The following is a 19262-nucleotide window of genomic DNA, read 5'->3' as shown; positions in this document are numbered from 1 at the left end:
ACATGTTCCATCTCACTGGTGGTGTTCTTTGCCCATTCCACCATTCTAGAGCTTGTTATATACCAATAGAGCTGCAATAACAATAAAAGGACATCTTTATTTTATCTGTGTACTTTAGTAAGCTGAAAGTCTGGGTCTCCAGCTGTTATCAGACAGAAAGGAAAATCAACATAGTTAACTAGGCATAGAGGAAACAATAGACAAACAGAAGTAGTATAATAAATTAGGACAAGGAACAGAGTTGTTTATTAGCTTTGGCAATAGGTGAATACATCCAAAGCTTAAAAAATGAAATCTAGAAATAAAACATACTTAACAAGTGTATGATTTCGCACCTCCAGTGAGCCAAGAATTTTTTTACAATATTTGTTTTAAGTTGTAGGAAATGAGAGAGCTACATTTGAGTGTGGGAGAAATCTAAACATCTTCCTGAAGAACTAGCCTTATATAATGCTGATCGTTTTCCTAGGAGGTAATATAGGGTGTATATGGTAAAGAACAAAGCAGATAAGGGTACACAGTGAAATGTGGAAAGAAACCAGGGAAACATTTTCCAAAACCATCACACTTAATGAGTATTGGATGCTATATGCCTTCCTTAAGCAATATATATGGATTGGACCTTGAAGACGATCTATCTGGAAGTAGTCCATGCTTCTCTTGCCCTGGCTAATCCCATCTGTCTCTGTTCGTACAGAGTCTGCAGCAGAGGACAGGAAGGCAGATATGGGCATTTATAACAAAAAGGGCAAATAAGGCCCTCTTAAACCACTTTATGAAGTTTATTAAGACAGCAAACCACCACTGTGCTTCCCCATAGTTTTCTCCATTGCATGATAACTGTTCCAAGATTTGTACTAAGATTTGATACATCTGTGACAAAGCCTTTGTTGCTAATTATGAAACTCTACAACATCTGAGTGGCTTATGGTGATAATAAGGCAGAATATTTAAAGAACTACTTTGGAAGACCTGGAACCTATGACTACTATGCTGAAATGTGCTTACCAGGGAGGCAGGATTCTTATGCCCTGGGGAGGTGGCACTTAACTTCAATAGCTTTTTTTTTTTTTTTAATCTTACTGAAATTTTCAAAAAATACAAAAGTAAAGTAGTATAATGGACTGACGAGTATCCATCACCCAACTTCAACAAATAGCTCATGGCCAATTTTTTTCATTTCTACTCTCACTGCCCCATGTCCACTAGATTATATACTAAAGCAAAACCCAGACAATCCCTTAACTTCCTATTTCTAAATATTTTAGTATGTATCTCCAAAAGATAGACTATTTTTAAAAACAACCACAATAGTAGTATGCCCACACACAAAAACTAAGAATTCCTTAATATTGGGGTGCCTGTGTGACTCCGTCAGTTAAGCGTCTGACTTCAGGTAAAGATCTCACGGTTTGTGAGTTAGATCAAGCCCCTGCTGTCAGCTCAGAGCCTGCTTCAGATGCTCTGTCCCCATCTCTCTGCCCCTCCCTTACTGCACACATGTGTGCGCTCTTTCTCTCTCTCTCAAAAAATAAAAAATAAACATTAAAAAAAAGAAAACAATATAAAATGTCCAACAGGTATTCAGTTTTCAACTTTCTCATAAATGTATGTGTGTGTGTGTGTGTGTGTGTGTGTGTGTGTGTTATACAGTTTTAATCAGGCTCCAATAGGGGCCATATGTTTGCAGATGGTTTATATGTCCCTTAAGTCTTTTTTCATCTGTAGGTAAATCCCTCCATTTGTAAGGATCTCAGGGATGTTATTTCCCCAGTGTTGCCTCTTGCGGCTTAGACCCTAATTCCTTGCCAATGAAAATAAAGGGCATTTGGAATATGAGAGCAAAATATTTACCCACCTTAGTATGTCCTTGGGCTCACCAGGAGCTTGGCATGGAAAAGAGCCTAAATATCCTCAAAACCTGGGCCATAAAAGTTAACTTAAAAGGCAAGACTGGACTTGGCATGTAGAGCTCCTTACAAACCTCTCTCCTTATTCCCATGCCTTCTTCCTCTTGTTGCTGACATATCATAGTCCCATAAATTTATAAAGCCTTATTCTAACCATCTCTAGAGAAGTACATGTGATTTTTCCTAGTTCAAGTAGTACCTCTATCCAAAAGATATATTCCATTGAAATACTTTTTTGTGGAGCTTTTGGGAATGTCAGTTGTGTCTACGCACTTAGTTCACACTGGCCCAGACCTCTCAGTTTAAAGGCATTCACTACCATGTGACCTAATTTTTAAACCCCAAACCAGGAAGCTGATCTGATAGTAGGAAAGAATCTTTGAAATTGAAACCATTCTGGAAAATTGTGAACATTTGGTTACCACACTTGAAACCCGTATCATTCTCCACTGGTTACATTTTACCACCTTAAGAGGAGACCAAAAGGGTATGTTGTGCACAGGCCCAACCATGTAAGTTTTTCATACACAGGCAAGTTAGACTAGCCAGGGCTCACCTGCTGGACTGGTAGCTGGAAACCAGGAAGACTCTCTAGTGGGGTTCTGCTTTCCCTCTGACCTGAAGGACAGAACTGGAATGGTGAAAGATAACTTCCTTGGGCAGTTCTTTGGCAATGTTACTTATGGGTCAGGGTAAATAGGTAGGTCTTAATCTGTAGAACACCACTCAGAAGGGAAAAAGACTTAGCTAAGCAATTTAAGAGACATGCTATAAAGTCATTCTTTTCCTAACTTCTTTCACCTTGAAAATCCTCATTTTAGTATACATGTCAATGATTGAAGTTCCATTCCTTTGGGAATGACATTTAACACACCTGAATTACTGGGGGTAAGGGCTCTTGCGTAGCCTGAATCCCCACCATTTAGGGATGGTCTGAAAGAAAAAATCCCCTGTCCAGAAGAGGCAGGTGAAGGCCTAAGGAGGGGAAATAAAAGCATCAGCAAAGAAAACGAAGGTAAAGGTAAAAAGCGTATTTAAAGGGACAGCCTATATATTTAGACAAGACAGGAAATAAATCCCCTGCTTGCAACTAAAAATAAAATAATTCTGATGTATATTAGACACAGTACTATTCAATGCTCTCTTGTTTACAAGGTAGATTTATAAATGTCAGGGGTATAGGCTAGTAGAAGTAACCCCAGGGCTGATAGCAGAGTGTCAGTGTGAACAGATCCCAAGTGAAAGGAAGCACAGTGCTACTTACCTATAAGATAGGCTGTGAGTGGAAGCTGGTGAAGGGGTTTCTGGAAAACATAAAAGTCAGCCTGTGAGATAACCCATGAGCTGGAGAAGAGATTTATTCAGGTATACTTGGGGCCAGGGCAAAGAAATTGGGGACCAAAGATTTTTAGTGTATATGTTAGGCTTAGGGACTAACAACAAGTAAAAAAAAAACTCACAAATCACCTAGCAGTGAAAGTTGCTTTCCTCCCTCTCATGGATTTGTGGGCCAGGACCCAGTACTGCCTTGATGTGTTCTAATGTATCTGTGTCTTGGTTTCCCCTCTAAGATGGGGATTACTAGGAAGAATGGCTAAAGACAAAGGGTCATTAAATTGGTTGGGAGTGACAGCAAAAACGGTGGCATAAGGACCTCCAAAAATTCTCTCCATAAGAGGAAAGAGAAAACTAGCAAAAATTGTCAGAACCAATTTTTTCAGAACTCCAGAAATTAACAAAAGCCTTGCAACAGTCTGGGGAATGTTTATTCCAGAAAAAATAGCCAAATGAAGCTAAGAAGAGTGAATTTTCTGGCATTTTAACTTGCCCCATTCCCATTTCTCCTCCAGCTCCATGGTAGCCTTGAAAACCAACATTCTGGCAGTCACTGTGGGGATGGAATGGGGTTGGGACTCTTACAGTCTCATTCCCAGAGAATAATCACTTGACCTGTCCAGTGGTTTGCCGGAAGACTCTACTTGCAAGACTGCCTTTATGTGACTTGACTTGTAGCACAAACTCATCATGACTTAGAGCTTAGAGTTTACCATGTGTGAAAAGCCTTTTCCCCAGGAGTGTTTGTTGTAAACAATTAAAAGCACTTCTTTAGGTTGCCTGAGGATGTGAATATTAATTGGGGCAAACAATAGGCTAACCAAAAAGCATAGATGGAAGAGATGGGGAATGAGTTGGTAAGAACTCTGAAAACAACACGTTCTTGGGATCTAGACCATATGCATGTGCAGGACTATGTGCATGCTCAGAAGAGACCTGAAAAGGCCTTAATCTCTTACCTTGAGGTCATATAAGCAGGATAAAAGCTAAGGCACAGTTCTCAATTGTCTGGCTAAGTGCTGAAACTGAACCCCAACACACACACACACACACACACACACACACACACACACAACCCTTCAGCAAAGACTGAGAGACTTACTGGTTCCAGGTGTTTAAGGGAAATCTCTGTCCAATCATTAGCTTACCACTAAGCTAACTGAATAGAGACTTTGGTGGCATTCCATGACAATACAGATTTTTTTTTAATTGATTTATTTATTTTGAGAGACAGAGCACGAGCAGGGGAGGGGCAGAGAGAGGGAGAGAGAATTCCAAGCAGGCTCTGCAACATCAGTGCAGAGCCCAATGTGGTACTCAAACTCACAAACCATGAGATCATGATCCAAGCTGAAATCAAGAGTCAGATGCTTACCTGACTGAGCCAGCCAGGTGCCCTGACAATACAGATTTTACAGACTTAGTTTTAAAGAGTCACTAAATAACTATAAACAGCAACATCAAAAAACCCTGGGGAGGAGGAATAATCTGATTCCTATAGTTGCCCTGTTACATTATTTTAAATGTCCAGTTTCCAACAGAAAATTATGAGGTATGCAAACAAATAGGAAAGTATGACCCATATAAAGAAATAAAGCAATCAATAGAAACTGTCCTTGAGGAAGCCTAGACATTGGACTAAGCCCAGACTAGACTTTTTTTAGACAAACATTTAAATCTGGTATTTTAAATATGTTCAAATATCTTAGGAAACCATGTCTAAAGCACTAAAGTATGAGAATGGTGTCTCAACAAATAGAGAATACTAATAAAGACAAAATATATTTAAATTTTTTTTAACATTTATTTATTTTTGAGACAGAGAGAGACAGAGCATGAACAGGGGAGGGGCAGAGAGAGAGGGAGACACAGAATCCGAAAAAGGCTCCAGGCTCTAAGCTGTCAGCACAGAGCCCGACGCGGGGCTCGGACTCACGGACCGTGAGATCATGACCTGAGCTGAAGTCGGACGCTCAACCGACCAAGCCACCCAGGCGCCCCAAAGACAAACTATATTTAAAAGAACCAAATATAAATTCTGGAATTGAAAGTATAATAACTAAAATGAAAATTTCACTGGAGGGGCCCATCAGTACATACAAATGGACAAAAGAAAAAAATCAGCAAATTTGAAGCCAATTGCGGTTATATAATGTGAGGAAGAGAAAGAAAGAAAAAATAATAAAGAAAAATGAACAGACAGCCTCAGAGACCTTGGTGAAATACCATCAAGTATATCAACATATGCATAATGGGAGTTCTAGAAGAAGAAAAGAGGAACAGGACAGAAAGAATATTTGAAGAAATAATGGCTGATAACTTCCCAAATTAGATGAAAAAAAATTGATCTACACATCCAAGAAACTCAACTAACTCCAGTTAAAGAGATCCACACCTAGACATATCATAAACTACTGAAAGCCAAAGACCAAAAAAAAAAAAAAAAAGAAAAAAAGAAACTTGAAAGAAGTCACTTATAACATGCATGGGATTCTCAGTAAAATTAGCATTGATTTCTCCTCAGAAACCAGGGAGGCAAGAACACTGGCAGATAACATATTCGGAATACTAAAAGAAAGACTGTCAACCAAAAATTTTAAATCCAGCAAAACTATTCTTCAAAGATGGAGAAAGGGGTGCCTGAGTGGCTCAGTCAGTTGAGTGTCCAACTTCAGCTCAGGTCATGATCTCACAGTTTGTGAGTTTGAGCCCCACATGGGGCTTTCTGCTGTCACCGCAGAGCCTGCTTTGGATCCTCTTCCCACCCACCCCACCCCCCTTGCACTCACACTCTCTGTCTCAAAAATAAATAAACATCAAAGATGGAGAAATTAGGACGTTCCCAGGTGAACAAAAACTGAGAGAATTCATCACTATCAAATCTGCCTTACAAGAAACACTAAAGGGAGTCCTTCAGGCTTACCTGAAAGGACACTGGACAGTAACTCAGATCTTCATGAAGAAATAATAAAGAGCACTGGCAAAGGCAATTACATTGGTAAATACAAAAGTATATGTGTATTTTTGTTTGTAACTTTTTTCTCCTATCTGATTTTTTAAATATGTATTCATTTTTGAGAGAGAGAGAGAGAGCATGAGCAGGGGAGGGGCAGAGAGAGAGGGGGACAGAAGATCTGAAGTGGGCTCTGGGCTGACAGCAGAGAACCCAATGAGGGGCTCAAACTCACAAAACTGTGAGATCACGACCTGAGCTGAAGTCGGACACTCAACCGACTAAGCCACCCAGGTTCCCCTCTCCTATATGATTATAAAGACAATTGTATAAAACTAACTTTGTATTGATGAGTATACAACTTATACAGATGTAATTTATGATAACAGCACAATGAAATGGAGCAGAATGACGAACAAAAAAGATCCAACTATACACTATCTATACAACACTCATCTTAAATTCAAAGACACATGTAGGTTGAAAGTAAAAATATGGAAAAAATATTCCATGCAAACTGTAAACAAAAGAGGGCAGAGTGACTTATATCAGACAAATGCACTTTGAGACAAAGGTCAAATGGTAAAAGGGTCAGCCCATCAAAAAGATACAACACTTATAAACATATATTCATCTAACAACAGAGTTCTAAAATACAAGAAGCAAAAACTGACAGAATTGAAGAGAACTGGAGAGAAACTATTGGAATCTTCAATATTCCACTTCCAATAATGAACAGAACAACTAGACAGAAGATCAGCAATGGAATAGAAGATTTGAACAACGTTATATACCAACTAAATCTAAAGACTTCTTTAGAACAAACACTCCACCCAATAACAGCAGAATACACATTCTTCTAAAGTGTACATGGAACATTCCCCAAGATAAACCATCTGTTAGGCCATACATTTTAAATCATACAAAGTATTTCGTCCAACCACAATGAAATGAGACTAAAAATCAGTAACAGGAGGAAATTTGTGAAATTCAAAATATGTTAACATTAAACAACACACTGCCAAAAAAAACAATGATTCAAAGAAAAAAAATCACAAAAGAAACTAGAAAATACTTTGAGATGAGTGAAAACAAAACCAGAAAATACTAAACCTTTTAGGATGCAATGAAAGCAGTGCTTAGTGTGAAAGTTATAACTAAAAATGTCTACATTTAAAAAGCACATCTCAAATCAATAATCCAACCTTTTATCTTATGAAACTAAAAAAAGAACTAAACTCAAAATAAGCAGAAGGAAAGATATAAAGCTTAGAGCATAAATAAATGAAATAGAGAATAGAAAAACAGAGAAAATCAACAAAACCAAAAGTAGGTTCTTTGAAATGTTCAACTGATTGGCTAGTCTTCAGCCAACTTTTTTCTACAAGAAAAGAGTAGAAAGCTTCAAATAACTAAAATCAGGAACGAAATAGAAAATATTACTACTAACCTGACAGAAATAAATTTTCTAGGACTTCTACATTTTTTAAAGGGTGAATATGAAAGAATTGGAGGGAAACTATTTGGTGATTTTCAAAAATGATTATACAGAAAGAAATGTGCAAATTTCACCCCTGCCTCTTGTGAAAGAAAGGGAAATCCTCTCTGATAAGTATTCTCTATGGACTGGATAATGCCCTTGAAAATAGTAATAACAATAATAGTTCTAAGAGGAAAGAGACAAGAAATTAAGTGGGTATCCTTCACTGGAATTTTTAATACATAGTGAAGAAGCTGGATTCCCCTTCAGGCTAACACAACGGGCATCTTTTAGACCTAACTTCTACTGCCATCTTGTGGCAATTTTAAAAATCCAAATCTATTTTACTCAAGTTATCCCATCTCTTTATTTACTTATTTTGAGAGAGAGAGACAGATCACAAGCAGGGGAGGCGCAGAGAGAGAGGAAGAGAGAGAATCCTGAGCAGGCTCTGAGCTGTCAGCACAAAGCTGTGAGATTGTGACCTTAACTGACTGAGACACCTGGGTGTCTCTTGACCAGAGACTATCTCCCCTATCTCTTGACCAGAGGCTTTCAATGACTTTCCATTGCTCAAAAAAAGTTTCTCCTTATCAGTTTGAGAACAGAAATATTATTCTTTGAAAATCAGTAATATATCTCTGGATACCTGGAATCAGTCAGTGTCTGGAAAAAAATTAATTGCCTTATATTATGCACAGAAAATGCATAATGGCATTATACATGCAGAGTAAACCAGAAATCTTCTGGTATCTGTACTGAATATATGTTGGTTTCTGATCCTTTCCCAGCCCCCCTCTCACCAATATATGAGTCTCTGGGAGTACTTTTTCCTTGTAGGCCTCTGACTCCCTGATGGACAAACAATAAACATCAATTAATAAATACATCCCCATTCTCTGGCTTCCATATTCTTTGCTATTTCTCTATATCTGCACATTGAAGCATATATTGTTCTCCCAGAATGGGCATGGTAGTCCAAGGAGGATCCACACTTTATTACTTCCAAAATGAACTATTACTATTAACTCAGTCTTTAAACATTTCCACTACTTTCACGCCACTTATTCTCTGTGTTAGCTTCTAACATCAGGGCTGCATTGCCAAAATAAAAGAAAGTCAGGCATGGCATCAGATAATTTATACCAAAACCAATATAAGGTTAATATTTTTGCCAGAAATCTTTGCTTTCATTTAGCATTAGAAATCTCATTCTGGGAAGAGAAAGTAAAGTATCACTTACTTGTCCCAAGCTAGTAAATCCAGACATTCTGTAAGGGACAGATTCTACCGAGGAGGACCGACTGTATAAGGTGAGACAGAAAGAAAACAAACAAACCTGGTGTTAAACTCTACATAGACCTAAAGTCTCTTTAGTCCCTATCTCTGCCATATCTAGGTATTTCTTTCATATTCCAACTCTTGCCAACAGTTTTAATATGGCTGTGTAGGCTGTCTACTCACCTGACCACTTGGCTGCTGTGCTGAGAACTGGGTCGTGGAGTAACTGAAAGAGAATAAAGTGAAGTATGAAAAGTAGCCATCAATGGTGTGCCCACTGCCTTGCCTACCCGATCTGTCACAAGTGGGTATCTGGTTATATGATCTTTTCATACCATACACAAGATTAGAAAAATCACATTACAGTCTCTGAGAGGGAACTATCTTCCATATGGGAAAAGGATATTTATTCACCTCACACAGGTATCTGGGCAAAAAATGTTCACTACCTGACTGTGATGGAGAAGTAATGCCTACTGGTCGAGGTGTGGCTGACCTGAAAGGAAAAAAAAAAAAAAAAAAAAAAAGCAGCAGCAGAAGTTAAGTACCCTCTAAGAGGATCAATCAGATCATTGTTTATAGAAGTAACAGCTTACTCTCTGAGCACACAAATTGCTTACTATCATGTATTACAGGTATCACCGCAAAATATGGAGGCAAAGTTTCCATATGAGACTCCTTGGCTCTCTAATTTCCTAAGTGAAACCTTCTCTACTGCCTGTAATAGGAGAAATTTTGAAGTTCTCCTTTCTTCTTTCCCTCAAGGCCTACAAAGTACTCTCAGTTTTACATGTATCTATCCACCTGTTCATCCATGCATAAATCCATCATTCCCTCACTCCTTCCATCCCCTCATCCATCTCTTCAACAAGCATTTATTTAGTGCTTATACATCCTAGATCCTGAGATTACAAATGTAACTAGAATAGGTTCCTATATTTGAGAGGTTGGAGAGATAAAAAGATAAATAAAAGCAATGTTTAAGTATTATAATTGGTGTATCAGAAGTACAGAAGCATGAAAGAACACTAGACTGTCACTTCTGTGGGTGCAGGAACCATGTCTCTTAACACACCAAAACAGGGCTGAGATTAAAAAAAAATCATTTAATAGTTGGTAGGGTACGGACATTACCAATGAGACTAACTGGTGATGTACACCCAGCACCTAATATGGCACCTGATAAACAACAGGCAATTAAGATTTATTGAATAAATGATTAATAAAATATTGAACTCTGCCTAGTGAAGTCTTGACACAGGAAGTGACATATGAGTTGAATTTTGAAGGATGAGTAGGATTTCATAAGAGTGAACATTACATTCAAGACTTTACTTGAGCACTTTTCTGTGAGTAACTGGAGAAGTGAAAGATAACTTCAACCATTTCCTCCACCTTACAGCCCACACAGGTGTGTTGCAGCCTAGAGTTAAGAAAGAACAGCAATTTTCAAACAGGGCTAGTATGGGACCTGATAAAACTGACCTGCTTCCTTGGTACCAATTTGGAGATTCCTGTAAGTGAAAAAAATGGGAGTGAAGGAAGCTGCAGCTCAAGGGTCCTAACGAATGAATGTTACTTGCTAGATAACTAAGCTGCAATGTCCTCTAGCTGTTGTTGCTAAGATTCCCAGCAGGAGAAAAAAGAGCAGCAATGCTTCCCTAGGAAATTATTAGCTTTGGCAGGATAAACATTTAGTTACTCTTCATAAAAACACATTGGGAATCCTGAAGACTGATTTACCTGGGAAAATATGGAGAGTCTATGGGGGAGGGAAGGGAAAATGGCAGGATAAATGTGCTAGAATAGTTTCAGGAGTAGGATCAATAGGAAAATTATATAAATACAAAGAACATTCTTAGGAAGAAAGAAACGTCTAGGAAATAGAGGTGGATTGGAGGAAGAAGAAAGGTCCTGAGGTGTCTTGGGATTCTTTTTTTTTTTTTTTTTTTTTTTTTGGTGTCTTGGGATTCTTAAAGAGAAATTTTAAGTTACAATAGATGTCTCTTCTATAAGAGAGTTTCCCAAATGGTATGTCCTGACTCACTGATGTTCGAGAATGGGTTACCAGTGTTACATGTTGATTCCTTCAGTCCAAGGTGTTCTGGGGCCTCGACAATTTACCAGAGTGTACTTGTACAAATATTATCAGTTATTTATGCCAGGATGTGAAAAAGTTTAGGAAACACTATTCTACACGTCAATTGGATATACGGGAAAAGTAGGAGAGAAAATAATAGTAAGGAAAATCTGTTTCATTCACCTTTAGGATGGCAAGAAATTTCTTCAGTTCTCCATTCTCCTTCTTTAAGACTGACAGCTCTCTAGGCAAAAGATGGAAATAATCATCTCCAGCAGGTCAATGGGATAAAAAAACCCTGATTTTTATTGTTAATATCTAGTTAATACAGAGAGATGCCTGCCACTGTACAAGGTATTTCTATCAGAGATCTAGGGATTCAGGAGATAGGAGCTGAGTTTGACGGCTAGAAGAATCAGGTGGACAAAATAAGCAGTCACTTGGTATGATTTCAGAAAGGAGTTTACACACAGTTCCATTTCCCTTCCACACATACCCCTGGCCTGCTGCTGTCTGAAAACTTCCATCAAGGATTCCATCTTTTAGCTTAAGATTTCCAAATATGCCCTCCTGGAGGTAACATCTGAAATGTTGTCTCTCGTCTTTATATTGAAAAGCTATGCCTCATCTCCCCAAAGAAGCAATTTTTGACAAGGAAGTACAAGAGGAAAACTATAAGGTGAGCAGGGCTCCTTGAGGGAAGAAAGAGAAAAACAAAATGGAGATTGAGGGGACCAAAAATTTGGTACCTGATTTGCCCAAGACAAACACAAACACACGTAGAGCAATTTCGAGGCTTTGCAACCATAAGGAAATAAGGGTTACAGCTTCTCTAAAAGAAAAAATGCTCTCTGGTGATTTGATTTGTCACTTACTTTTCCTGGCTGGTCACCGTCTGCTGTGCCTCCTGCATGGCTGCTTCTAACTTTGTAATTCTATGCTTATAAAAGGCGATGAGGAGATCTGTTTGTTTCTTCTGGAAACTCCACACCTACTAGGGAAAAACAGGTCTTTGACACACACACCCATAACTCCTTTCCCCTTACTTCTGGCAACAAAGAGAAATCTACCAATTCATCCTTTAATGATCATTTTCTTCTGGAGTATCTGGCCTAATTCATGTCTCCCCCAAAGTAGACGATTTGGCACTAGGGAAAGCCAAAGCTTCTCATTTCCAGGAAAATGGCTTCTTAATATCTTAAAAAAAATTTTTTTTAGTGTTTATTTATTTTTGAGAGAGACAGAGCATGAGTGGGGGAGGGGCAGAGAAAGAGAGAGAGAGAGAGAGAGAGAGAGAGAAAGACAGAATCTGAAGCAGGCTCCTGGCTCTGAACTGTCAGCATAGAGCCTGATGCAGGCAGGAACCCAAGAACCATGAGATCACGACCTGAGCCAAGTTGGACGCTTAACTGACTGAGCCACCCAGGTGCCCCACTTCTTAAAATCTTTATGAGAATATTCTGGCATGGTAGAATGGCCCTTTAAAAATATAATCTTTCATCTTGCACAAGAAGAGTGATACTCAAAAAACTTTTTCAGGCTTAGAGTTGGTTCTGATCTAACTGTCTACTATTAGTTTGGCCTCAGCTTCCACATTCCTAGCTATTACGGAGCACTGGTAACCAATTTACTTTCCCTGAGACACCCACAGGGGCACTTGCAGCCTGTTTATGCTGCTACAGTAAAGGGCAAAGAAGCACAGGAGGAGATTATCTATTCCTGAATTTTATTTCTGGGCATGGGCAAATAATTTTATCTTTTGTTTTGCTTTACCATTTGATATACTGATGTGCCTATCAGAGGATTACTGACTCAGAGCAAAAGTTAATATTTAGAAAGTGTTTTAGCTTTGTCAGGCTCTACTTCTGAACACACAGCAGTGTTTATGTCTCATCTGCTTCCTCCCTATTCAGATTATAAACCTTTTCTCTAAGGTCCTTCCCTAAATCTTGGTATTTTTGTCATAAACTTTTTGTTTTCACCTAATTTGTGAGTTGCTTTTACCACCCTACTACAGAATTGAACTTAAAAGTTTATAGGGGTGCCTGGGTGACTCAGTCAGTTGGGCATCCGACTCGATTTTGGTTCAGGTCATGATCTCACGGTTCTGGAGTTTGAACCCCGAACTGGGCTCTGTGCTGACAGTGCAGAGCCTGCTTAGGATTCTCTCCCTCTCCCTCTCTCTCTGTTCCTCCTCTGCTTGTGCTCATTCTCTCCCTCAAAATAAATAAATAAACTTAAAAAAAAAAGTTTATATAGCTTCTACCCTCTTTCCTTTCTACTCACAAGCAAACTGAACTAATTCTAGTTAGGTAAGATTTCATTATAGTCTTCTTTAGTTGTTTTTTTTTAAGTAGTTGTTTTCACAAAAATAAAACATGTTAACTTTTTAAAATTTGAGCAGTGCAGATGTAGGAAAAGGCGCTCAGAATCCCAGGAGTTACCTAAAGTGGCGAGGGGTTGGGGAGCAATAGATGTTAAGATAAGTGTAATGTTTACCCGAGAGACAGTATCCCAAACATCTTAATCCATTCTTGGGATTAGTTTGCAGTGAGATTAAGTTAGGACCAACCTTGGGCCAAGAAAACCCAAATCCTGCCCTAGACCAGTTACTCTTCCCCTAGAGATCATCAAAGGTCCCATTTGTCTCATAAAAAGTTAATCATTTTAACTTACTGAGCTAAGTCCTCAAAAAGGATAAGAAAAAGATAGGGAGCAATTGGCAATCTCCTCTCGAACTAGATAGAACACATGACAGATGGCTGTTTAAAAGGAAATAAAACTTAAGAGAAAAAGAATTCCCCTTTTAAGTTCCTCCCTTTCCCATCTAATAAACTGATTTAAACTACTCCCCTCCTAATAATCACCCATGAGTACATGTTACTGCCTTGTCTTTCTAGATTCTTCAGGAGGAAGAATTTATCCAACCTTAATTTTTATTTTAATTCAAATCAATAGCAAATTTGTCTAATTTCCAAATTTCCCCCACACTTCCAACTCCACCACCACATGTTTTTTTCTGAGCTAAAAGAACTTTGGTCTGTTTTTTCTTTTATTTATTTATTTAAAAAATTTTTTTTGAGAGAGAGAGAAAGAGACCATGCACACATATGAGCAGGGGGAGAAAGGCAGAGAGAGGGAGAGAGAGAATCCTAAGCAGGCTCCACACTCGGTGAAGTGAGCCTTATACCCCATAACCCTTGGGATCATGACCTGAGCCGAAATCAAGAGTTGAATGCTCAATCGACTGACCTACCCAAGCTTCTCTGTTTTTTCTTTTGACTGAGAACTTCTTTTGCCTTCCCAGACTTGCCCACCTCCCCCACTCTGTGCACAGGAAATAGATCCCCCTCTGCAACTCCAGGAGTCTAGAATAGACTACTGAAGGGCCTTTTGCCTAGGCCTGAGCAGGACTACTTACCCAAAAACTCAAACCCAAATCCTAGATTTGACCATTCCAAGAAGAGGAAAGACAAATCCAGAATACAACCACTAGCAAGAAGGGTTATAGGAGAGGAACACACGCTTTTGCCTGATGTTAGAATACAAATGTTTAGCCTATTTTGAATACATCCATCAAAATAGACTCTAAAACCTAACTCAGGAATGAATTTCAGTATTTAAGAAATCTTGATCATTAGCATACTCATTATTCTGTCTCATTCAAATTCTTCAGCCTCATTAAAAAAAAGAGTTCCGCTTCTTTTTTTTCCTGAAGAAGGACAAATTTTGGTGACTTCTTTTCTAAATTGGGATTATTTCGTTAATACAACATAGAGCAGATAGTAATAAAAGTAGTTCTGTTGATAACATAAATGCTGTCTAGATGATGCCAAGTATTAAATACTGTTTATTTTATTGGAACAATGTATGAAACTACCTATTTCTAGACCCAGATTCCTTTCCTGTGTCTCCATACTAGGACCAGGTAAGGGTATCCTGGTCTTCAGGCTCTGGATTCTCACTCTTTTTAGAATTAGTAACATGGAACACAATTTTTACTTCATTTGCTGAAGACAGTATTCTAAACCTTCAGTTCTGAAATAGGTCCAGTTAATGACAAGGGCCTGGAGAAAGCAAGGGAGAAACCACTAAAAGATACCGGAAGAGGAATCACAATGGAAGGAAAGGGGAAGCTCAGTAGTTTATTATGATAGGACACAAGATATTTTGGTCCAATGTGGGGTATGCATTTTGCTGCCTAATGATTTTTAAAAAAAGATATTTGTTTGTTTATAAAAATTGATATACACCGTGGAAATGAATATTAGCTTGACCAACTTTTTTGTACTAAGAATTGATTTCCTAAGTCTTATTTTTAATGTCAGAGTTTTTAGTTGAAGATTTATATTCCCATACAATTTTAATGTTTTGAATATTTGTAAAGATGTTGCAAAAAAAAAAAAAAAAAGGGGGCGCCTGGGTGGCGCAGTCAGTTAAGCGTCCGACTTCAGCCAGGTCACGATCTCGCGGTCCGTGAGTTCAAGCCCCGCGTCAGGCTCTGGGCTGATGGCTCGGAGCCTGGAGCCTGTTTCCGATTCTGTGTCTCCCTCTCTCTCTGCCCCTCCCCCGTTCATGCTCTGTCTCTCTCTGTCCCAAAAATAAAAAAATTAAAAAAAAAAAAAAAGATGTTGCTAAGTTTTAGAAATTTACTTAAAAGGTATTGGTAAACTCATTATATACCTTTGACTCTCATAACCTATTGGTTTGTCTTATCTATCTTTTATGAAACTGACTCCCTCATTCCATTGTATCTAAAGTCTTAGTAAGTTTTTTAAGTTTATTTATTTTGAGAGAAAGAAAGAGAGAGAGAGAGAGAAAATGAGTGGAGGAGGGGCAGAAAGAGAAGGTGAAAGAGATCCAAAATGGCTCTGTGCTGACAGCAGAGAGCTTGATGAGGGGCTCGAACCCAGGAATTGCGAGATCATGACCTGAGCCAAAGTCGGATGCTTAACCAACTGAGCCACCCAGGTTCCCCTAAAAGTCTTAGTATTTTAAATTATATCTCAAGGTAATCATACTGTTGAGAAAAGGAAGTTTCTTTTTATAAACATATTCCACCTAAAAAAAATGAGATAGAAATGACAGAATTAAATATTAGCATTTTGCAGTTCCTTAAAAAAATTTTTTTTTCAATGTTTATTTATTTTTGAGAGAGAAAGACAGAGAGACAGAGTGAGAGCAGAAGAGTACAGAGAGAGAGACACACACAGAATCCAAAGCAGGGTCCAGGCCCTGATCCCTCTCAGCACAGAGCCCAATGCAGGGCTCGAACTCATAGACCGCAAGAGCTTGACCTGAGCCAAAGTTGGACAGCCAACTGACTGAGCCATCCAGGGACCCCAGCATTTTGCAACTCCTAATTACTTAATGGATCAATGTAAAGTTCATCATTGGCTACAATCACATAAAACAAGAGACAGAAGACCCTTATGTACCTCTTGGTGGAACACAACACTGCTGTAAAGTAGTCTTGCCTCCCACTCACCCCCAATCAAATGATTCTGATTAAGGAAATACAGAGCACAAACAAGCATTATTAAATGATTCCATGGGGATACAATGAACAAAATCCACACTGGAGAAAACTCTATAAGACAAAAGAACATTTTCTTCAGTACTAATAAAAAAAGAAATGAAAGGAAACTTATAGTTAAATAGAAACTTGAGACATTAACAACCAACTGAACTATATAGACCTTATAGAAACCCAATTCAAACAAAGTTTTAAAATAATTATAACAGCTGCAGAATTGGATAAGATTAAGGAATTATTATTTAAAATTTTTTTTAATGTTTATTTATTTTTGAGAGAGAGAAAGCGACAGAGCACAAGCTGGGGAGGGGCAGAGGGAGAGGGAGACATAGAATCTGAAGCAGGCTCCAGGCTCTAAGCTGTCAGCACAGTACCTGATGCGGGGCTCGAATCCATGAACCGCAAGATCATGACCTGAGCTGAAGTTGGATGCTTACCCAACTAAGCCACCCAGGTGCCTCTGAATAGAACTTTAAAGAAGATATACAAATGGCCAGTGAGCACAGGAAAAGATGCTCAACATCATTTGTCAAGAGAGGAATCCCAAATCAAAACCACAATGAGATACTACTTCACTCCACTAGGATAGTTATAATCAAAGACAGTTAAGAGTTTATAAGAGTTAGTGAAGATATGGAGAAATCAAAACCCTCAAACACTGCAGATTAGAATGTAAAATAGTGTCAGTACTGGAGAAAACAGTCTGACATTTCCTCGAAAAGTTAAACATAGTTACCATTTGACTCAGTAAGTCAACTTCTACATATACATCCAAGAGAAATGAAAACATATGCCCCCACAGAAACTTACACACAAATGTTAATGGCAGAATTACTCATAATAGCCAAAAAGTAGAAACAACCCAAATATCTCTCAACTGATGAATGTATACATGAAACATATACCCGTTTATATAATGGAATATTATTTGGTTATAAAAAGAGTGAAGTGCTACTGAAGTCTTAATACATGTTACAACGTGGATGATCCTTAGAAACATCATATTTAGTGAAGGAAGTCAGTCACAACAGATCACACATTAATTCCATATTTATGAAATGTCCAGAATAGGCAAACCTATAGGGATAGAAAGTAAATTAGTGATTGCCTAGGGCTGGGGAGGGTGGAGAGGATTTGAGAAGTGCCTGCTAATAGATATAGGGTTTCTTCTAGGAGTAATAAAAATACTCTAAAATTAGGTAGTAGTGATTGCATAATTATGTGAATATACTAAAAACACTAAAATGAAAACTTCAAAGGGGAAAATTTGGTACATAAGGTACATGTCTATAAAGTTGGTATTTAAAAAGTAGACATGTATTTTATACTTTGAAAATAATTTAAAAATCCAAACTTCTTTTTACTTATATGATCTTTAATTATTTTCCTGCAGGTTTGTGACCTTCCATAATCTACTATGAGTTCTCCACATTATTCTGTTTTAATTTTTTAAGTTTATTTATTTATTTTGAGAGAGAGAGAGCACAAGTAGGAGAGGAACAGAGAGAGAGAGAGAGAGAGAGAGAGAGAGAATCCCAAGGAGGCTCCACATTGTCAGTGCAGAGCCCAATGTGGGGTTTGAACCCATGAACCATGAGATCATGACCTGAGCTGAAATCAAGAGTTGGATGCTTAACCAACTGGGCCACCCAGGTGCCCCTCCACATTATTCTTTAAACTAATACAGTACTTTACAACTTTAAGAATATTTTCATAACATTATTTCACTTGATCTTTATAAGAACTAAGATGAGTATTATTATTTCACATTACATGTGAAGGAATATGAATGGCTCAAAGAAATGGTTGCAAGCTAGCATGCAGATTTGGTCTCAATATTTCTACTTCAATAGTTTTCCCAGTACTACCCCTTTACCATACTTCACATACTATATTAAAGGAAAACCTCAATAGGAAAGATTATTCTATTGATTCTTTCAAAAAATACTTACTGAATCCTACTGTGTTCCTGGTACTATGTTAGGAGGTTATATAGAAGATGAATAAGATTAATACTGCCCCTATCCTCATAGGACAACATGAGCAAACAAAAAATTATAATACGATATGGCAATATGGTATTATATTGTAGGTACTGTGTGTACTTATCCCTATATATGTTTGAGGATATAATGTTCTAGACAGATGAAACAGCATGTACAAAAGTCCAGAAACAAGAGAGAAAATATTTATATAAACAGTTAAAATAGATTCAATATGTCTGTATATAGTGGGATAGGGGGAGAGGAAAAGAGGTGAGACTAAAGGGATAAGCAGGGACCAAAGCAGACCTGGCCCTATGGACCATGTTGAGCATTGGACTTTATTCTCAAAGCAATGGTTGTACTGAATAGTTTTAAATAGGGAAATGAACTAATCATACCTATATTTTGAATGGTTTCTTGGCCTCAATATGGAGAATTGATAGGAAAAGGAGAGACTGGACATCAAAAGAACTGTTAGGAAGCTACTATAGTAATTTAGGAAAGAAACAATGATAGATTAAACTAGAAGGCTGGAGGGGCGCCTGGGTGGCTCAGTCGGTTGAGCGTCCGACTTCGGCTCAGGTCATGATCTCATGGTCCATGAGTTCCAGCCCTGCATCGGGCTCTGTGCTGATGGCTCAGAGCCTGGAGCCTGTTTCAGATTCTGTGTCTCCCTCTCTCTCTGACCCTCCCCCGTTCATG

General features: G+C 38.2%; 1 protein-coding gene across 6 annotated transcripts in view; it reads right to left on the bottom strand.

Annotated features, from left to right (window-relative positions):
* Nucleotides 1-19262, bottom strand: part of RNF212B (ring finger protein 212B) — a 36118-nt gene that overhangs the window by 9372 nt on the left and 7484 nt on the right. Inside the window, exons 5-15 of one of the 6 annotated variants that reach the window (XM_042942744.1) lie at nt 11915-12030; nt 11223-11283; nt 10445-10473; nt 9409-9455; nt 9143-9185; nt 8922-8982; nt 8482-8530; nt 3175-3214; nt 2785-2885; nt 2467-2541; nt 80-700 (exon numbers count right to left, since the gene is read on the bottom strand). In XM_042942744.1, coding sequence (XP_042798678.1) covers nt 444-700; nt 2467-2541; nt 2785-2885; nt 3175-3214; nt 8482-8530; nt 8922-8982; nt 9143-9185; nt 9409-9455; nt 10445-10473; nt 11223-11283; nt 11915-12030 — 879 coding nt within the window. In that variant the 3' untranslated portion in view covers nt 80-443. Of the gene's footprint in view, nt 1-79; nt 701-2466; nt 2542-2784; nt 2886-3174; nt 3215-8481; nt 8531-8921; nt 8983-9142; nt 9186-9408; nt 9456-10444; nt 10474-11222; nt 11284-11914; nt 12031-19262 lie in introns of those variants that run through there. The other 5 variants (XM_042942747.1, XM_042942745.1, XM_042942746.1 and 2 more) reach the window with 5 other exon arrangements.

The sequence above is a fragment of the Panthera leo genome, chromosome B3 (assembly GCF_018350215.1).
Source record: "Panthera leo isolate Ple1 chromosome B3, P.leo_Ple1_pat1.1, whole genome shotgun sequence".
NCBI lineage: Eukaryota > Metazoa > Chordata > Mammalia > Carnivora > Felidae > Panthera > Panthera leo.
This window is presented reverse-complemented; position numbering and strand designations above follow the sequence as displayed.